Genomic DNA, 5,278 nt, shown 5'->3' on the forward strand with positions numbered 1-5,278 from the left:
CCTCCAGGAGAAGCAGAGGGGCTTGTCCTGAGCTACAAAATGCTGGCAGGGGCGTTAGGCTAACACTGGCCAGCTGCGGCACTTGCAGCTCCATCCCCATCCCCGTTAGCCCTGTTCCCAGCACCCCGAGGAGCCTGGCCACCCTGTCGCTGAAGCCTGGCCCATCTGGCAAAGGAACAAAAAAGTATCCCCAGCCTTAATTTGCAGTGAACTACGCTTTGCATGGGATATACCGGGAGGTTAACCCACCAAAGGCAGCTGTGCAGGGGAGCAGAGAAGGTATCGGTACATCTTTTATTTCCTGCCCTCGCAGGACACACGAAGTGAGGAGCACCGCAACGGAAATGATGCCTCGTGAACCCGGCAGAGAGAGAAGGAGGGACTGCTGTTCCCCAGGAGTGATTTCTGCCCTCGCCTTCCCCAGGAGTGATTTCTGCTCTCGCCTTCTGCTTGGGAGAGCTGTGCTGTGACCCTGCTGCCACCCAGGGAATAGGGCTAATTTCCTTCCCCGGAGGTGGATAAGCAGGCAGCCCTGTGCCTTCCTCCTGGGCACCCACAGCAGCATCACATATTGTTTTGTGGCAGCTGCATTTTGCAATGACTTGGCAGATACCTTAATGAGGGCAGAATAATCTAAATACATCTATTTTCTGGGGTGAATAAACACCTTCTGCCCTCATTAGGCTTTCCTCTCCAGATGCATGTATTGTTTGGATATTGCAGTGTAGCACTTTTGGCCAGAAATGGTTTAAAAACAACCTCCCCGCATAGATGTTGGCTATACATAGGCCCCATAGAGAGGGATTTCTTGCAAGACTTCAAAACCGACCGAGGTTTGGGTCTGCTCATGGGTCCTTTTCCTCCTCTCCCCACTGGGTGCCTGCCTTCCCCGGCTCCTCGCTCGTCCTGTCCTCCGGTTTGGTGGTTAAATCATTCAGGGATCTTCTGAGAGCCCACGGGATGTCCAAACCTGGAGGCTTGCCGAGCCCGTACCAGGATGCGAGCGTCACGTTAGGCTGTGGGCTCCTCCAGGCTTTGTGCCCTGGTGAGCGGGGCCAGGAGGAGGGGTCGCTGGGGCGGACCCCTCCAAAGCAGACACTGATGGCATCTGCCTTTTCCTGGGAGTATGTGGCCAGACAGGCAAGGTATTGCTGCAGCCTGTTTTTTGAGAGACGAGCTGTGCCTCGTTTTAACCAAAACCAGGAGCCAATGTGCAATACCAGACACACTGCTGGGGCTTTGCCTGCCTGTCCATCTTGTTGACACTACGGCATTGCCCCCCTGATGGCTTTTCATTGCCTTGGGTGTAGCTCCTGAGATTAGGTGGCAGCCGATGGGTAGCACCTGGAGCACGGCTGGGTGATAAAGTCTGTTAAAGCTCCCCAAAGAGCCCGGCGTCCAGCCTCTGGCTTCTCCCTGTCCCGGCAAAGCCGCTCCACATAGCGTGGACATGCCTCTTGCCCCGGGTTTCTGGTTTCAGGGCGGCGTGCATTCACGTGCTCACAGCAGGACAGGCTTCCCTCTCCCCTCGGGGTGTGCTTTCCACCCCCCCTTGAAGTCGATATAGCCCAAGCATGCAGGCATCTGCTTGAAGGCGCGTGCTTGGGGCTGTCTCAAGCGACCAGGGCCCATCACTCCAGCAGAAGCAGGTTGCATCAGCTGCAAAAGACAGGGACAACCGCATTTCCCCACTTTTGTGTCCAGCTACCTTGGTATAAAGCATAATTTGGAAACAGAAGGGAAAATAAAGCTTTCTTCCCTGCCCATCAGCAACAAGGTTTCATTTTGATGGCATCATAGAATCATAGAATCATTAAGGTTGGAAAAGACCTCTAAGATCATCGAGTCCAACCGTCGACCCAACACCACCATGCCCACTAAACCATGTCCCTAAGCGCCTCATCTACACGTGTTTTAAATACTTCCAGGGATGGTGACTCAACCACTTCCCTGGGCAGCCAGTTCCAGGCTAAACAACCCCAGTTCCCTCAGCCCCTCCTCATAAGACTTGTTCTCCAGACATTCTTGCAAAGTGGGTGTTACCTAGGACATGCTTCGTGACAAGCGTTTATGGCTCGTGTCCCCGGCTGTCTCTTTACGGGAAGCCGTGACCATGCTGCAGCTCAGCCGCTGGCAGCTCAGTCACCATCCCTGCAACCTAAAAGCAGCAACCTTAAAACTACCCCAGCCTCAAGCACTGGACGGCTCCCCTGCGCTCCTCTCTTTCCTGCCACCAAAACCTGCTCCTTTCGGGTCTCCAGGCCTTGGTTCGGGTGATTGCTCACCCCAGGTGTGGCCATCACACATACACGCGGCCGCCGTTGCTGGCTGCCCTCCCCTGGTGACCTGTCTCCAAAGAACCATCTCCCCATCCTGCAAGAATAGAGATTGAATGAGGTTTGGGTCTGCTCACGGGTCCTTTTCCTCCTCTCCCCACTGGGTGCCTGCCTTCCCCGGCTCCTCGCTCGTCCTGACCTCCGGTTTGGTGGTTAAATCATTCAGGGATCTTCTGAGAGCCCACGGGATGTCCAAACCTGGAGGCTTGCCGAGCCCGTACCAGGATGTGAGCATCATGTTAGGCTGTGGGCTCCTCCAGGCTTTGTGCCCTGGTGTGCACCACCCAATACAGGCATCCATCCTGGAAACGGGTGGCCAGCAGGCTCCTGTCCCTGAGCGGGCAGGGACAGCCCCGGCCACAACAGCATCCATCTGTCCCCAAAGGCAAACCCCAGGGGGGCGGTCAGTGTGCACCCCCAGACAGCTGGAGATGAACACAAGTGCCAAAGGTTTGCTAATTTTCAAATGGTCAAAATTTGCCTCGATGTCCTCCCTCACCCCCCACCATAACTCGCTTTTCTGAAGGGATGACATTATAACAAAACGTAGTAAAAACATATGATGGCAGCTTGTCTGTTTATGGTATCTATTTTATTTTAAATATTAAATAGCAGGTAAAAAAATAATTTATGCAGGCAAATAAACATAATATACTGTGTAATAAATAGCAGGTAAAAAAATAGATTTCCTTAAAAACAGTCAGTGTTTTGAAAACCAGCAAAACAAAGATATCCAATAAATACATTCATCCCGATTGAACAGCATCTTTCAGGAACAGCATTTCTTTACCTCCTCCTGAGCCATTTATAAATACACAATAAACCCCAATAATTTAAAAGACTGTGGAAAAAACAATTGCTCCCTGAGCTCACATAAATAAGAAAAATGCTTAAATAGGAAATACAGTCCAGCAATGCAATAAAAATAATTCTTCCCGGTCCTCGGGGCATCCTTTGGGGCTGGTGAGCGCCGGGCCGTGCTGGACACGCTGCTGGCAGGGGCTAAGTGCACTGCTCCCGGAGGGCCGCACACCGCAGGTCGTTCAGCACTTGGAAGAGGTGGAGGATGGTGGTGGCCTCCAGGCAGCCGACCGTCTCCTGTGGTGGGGAGAAGGGGCGGGTTAGCACTGGAGACGGGATGCAGCGGGCCCCGCGCAGCCGTGCGGTCACTAACACCCTGAAACCCCCTCGCCTTGCTGGCCTGACTTACTGTTTTCTTGGCCATCTGCAGCTTCTGCAGCCAGTGCCTCAGTTTCCCGGAGGGCTGATGCGAAGGAGCCTCCATGGCCATCTGCAAGGAAAGCAGCTGCGTAAGGACCAGCGATGCCCCACGGCACTGTCGCCTGCACTGGGGCCGCCAAGCTGGCACGGGGCTGGGAGGTTTTGGGGGGGGCACTCACGCAGCCTCGCAGGTCCTCCCGGGCTTGGGTGAGGAAGGCCAGGGGCCGCTGGCGTGTCTCGGCGAACCTGGGGGCGGCGGGGAGCCCCAGCATGGCAGTGGTGAGGTCCAGCTCAGCTTCCACCAGCATCACTCGGTCAGGCACCTGCGGGCAGGAGCATCCCAGTTAGGGACCCAAAGCGCCAGGGCTGGCTGCGTGCTGGAGGACGGGGGTCTGCCTGGGGGTGTGGATGGAGGTGGGACTGGCTGACGGGAGGTCCTGGCTGGAGGGGAGGGGGTGTACCCCCTTTTTACAGCATCGCCTCGCTCTTACCGACAGCTCCGCCGTGTTCCATTTCCGATGGAAGAGCCTGGTGTTGCATTTGCGGTCCGACAGCAGCATGATGTCCTCCTGCAGGCATAAATCAAGAGAGAGACTGAAAAACTGTCATCTTGACTTTTGGCGATGTTGTGCAACCCTGGTCAGCCTTGAGGGGTTTGAAACCAGAATGAAATTTGGCCCAGCATCCTCCTTGTCCCCAAAATCCCTTGGAAAACATCCTCCTCGTCCCCAAACTGCTGCAGAAGACATCCGCCTTGTCACTCAGGGTCTCGAATTCGGCATTCCCTCTGCCTCGCCCCCCTGCCAGCCCACAGCCCCCCGTTGCCAGTGGTACTCACAAACTGCTCTTTCATCTTCTGCACAGCCTTCAGTTCGTGGGGCACAAGGAACTGGTACTTGGACAGGCTGCAGCTCTTCTTCAGGGCATCCTGGGGGAAAGCGGCCCCAAGGCTGGCTCCCAGCACCAGTGCAAGCAGCGGGGTGAAGCTGAGGCACAGCATTTTGCTGACGAGAATCCGGTGGCTAGCGGGTTAGATGGGGCGAGGGGACTGCGATGCAAGAAGCCGTAGAGGACAAACTGGAGTGCTTCAGACCGGATCCGCTAAATCCCTGATGTAGAGGTGCCTGATGGTGTTGCCGTGGGTGGCTCGCTCGGCTGCAGGGCTGCTGGGCTGACGACCGGTCCCGGGGAGCTGCTTCGCCTGCCTTGCTGTGGCTGCCTCGCTGTCCCATCTCCCCGGCTTTTATGCCGCCTGCCCGGCGTGATTGCGCTTTCAGGTTGGCAGGAAAATCCGCGGCCTGGCGGCTCTGGAAAGAGGAAAGCGAAAGCGGCAGCAGAGGGAACCCCGCTGCCGCAGGTGCGGTAGGTGTGGGCAGCACCCGCCTCCCACTGCCTGCCTTGCTGCCTGCTCCGCTGCCCGCCTCAACAGGGCGAGCACACCCAGCGCCCCAGGGATGCAGGGGGATGCTCGGGCTGCCTTTGGCATGTGGCCCTCCAAGGGAGCTGGACGGGGGAATGCTGCTGCCACATCGAGCGGCTCAGAGGTGCTGGCAAGTACAGGAAAGCCTGGGCACGACCCACCCCAGCACCACGCTGAAAGCTGCGGGATACCCCCAGGCACGCAGCCCCACAGTGCCTCCTGAGCGGTGGTGGTTCATGCCTCATTTTCCCCACGGGAAGCGCAGCGCAACGGCTGTGGCAGGGAGGGGGCGAAAGCAGCA

General features: G+C 56.6%; 1 protein-coding gene across 1 annotated transcript; it reads right to left on the reverse strand.

Annotated features, from left to right (window-relative positions):
* Window positions 1-3,338: 3,338 nt before the first annotated feature.
* LOC143161628 (interferon lambda-3-like) lies at window positions 3,339-4,557 on the reverse strand. The gene is made up of 5 exons (XM_076340733.1): window positions 4,396-4,557; window positions 4,049-4,126; window positions 3,737-3,880; window positions 3,547-3,627; window positions 3,339-3,434 (listed from the first exon to the last, which is right to left on the reverse strand). The coding sequence occupies exons 1-5, from the start codon at window positions 4,555-4,557 to the stop codon at window positions 3,339-3,341; spliced, it is 561 nt and encodes a 186-aa protein (XP_076196848.1).
* Window positions 4,558-5,278: the final 721 nt, after the last annotated feature.

The sequence above is a fragment of the Aptenodytes patagonicus genome, chromosome 6 (assembly GCF_965638725.1).
Source record: "Aptenodytes patagonicus chromosome 6, bAptPat1.pri.cur, whole genome shotgun sequence".
NCBI classification, from domain to species: domain Eukaryota; kingdom Metazoa; phylum Chordata; class Aves; order Sphenisciformes; family Spheniscidae; genus Aptenodytes; species Aptenodytes patagonicus.

What these genes read in the sequence shown, in the direction of transcription:
- LOC143161628 (XM_076340733.1), bottom strand. Translation starts at nt 4,557, where the DNA reads ATGCTGTGCCTCAGCTTCACCCCGCTGCTTGCACTGGTGCTGGGAGCC. An exon ending in GGAACACGGCGGAGCTGTCG is followed by an intron (nt 3,881 to 4,048) that starts GTAAGAGCGAGG and finishes TCCTGCCCGCAG; the next exon opens with GTGCCTGACCGAGTGATGCT. An exon ending in GGGAGGACCTGCGAGGCTGC is followed by an intron (nt 3,628 to 3,736) that starts GTGAGTGCCCCC and finishes CTTTCCTTGCAG; the next exon opens with ATGGCCATGGAGGCTCCTTC.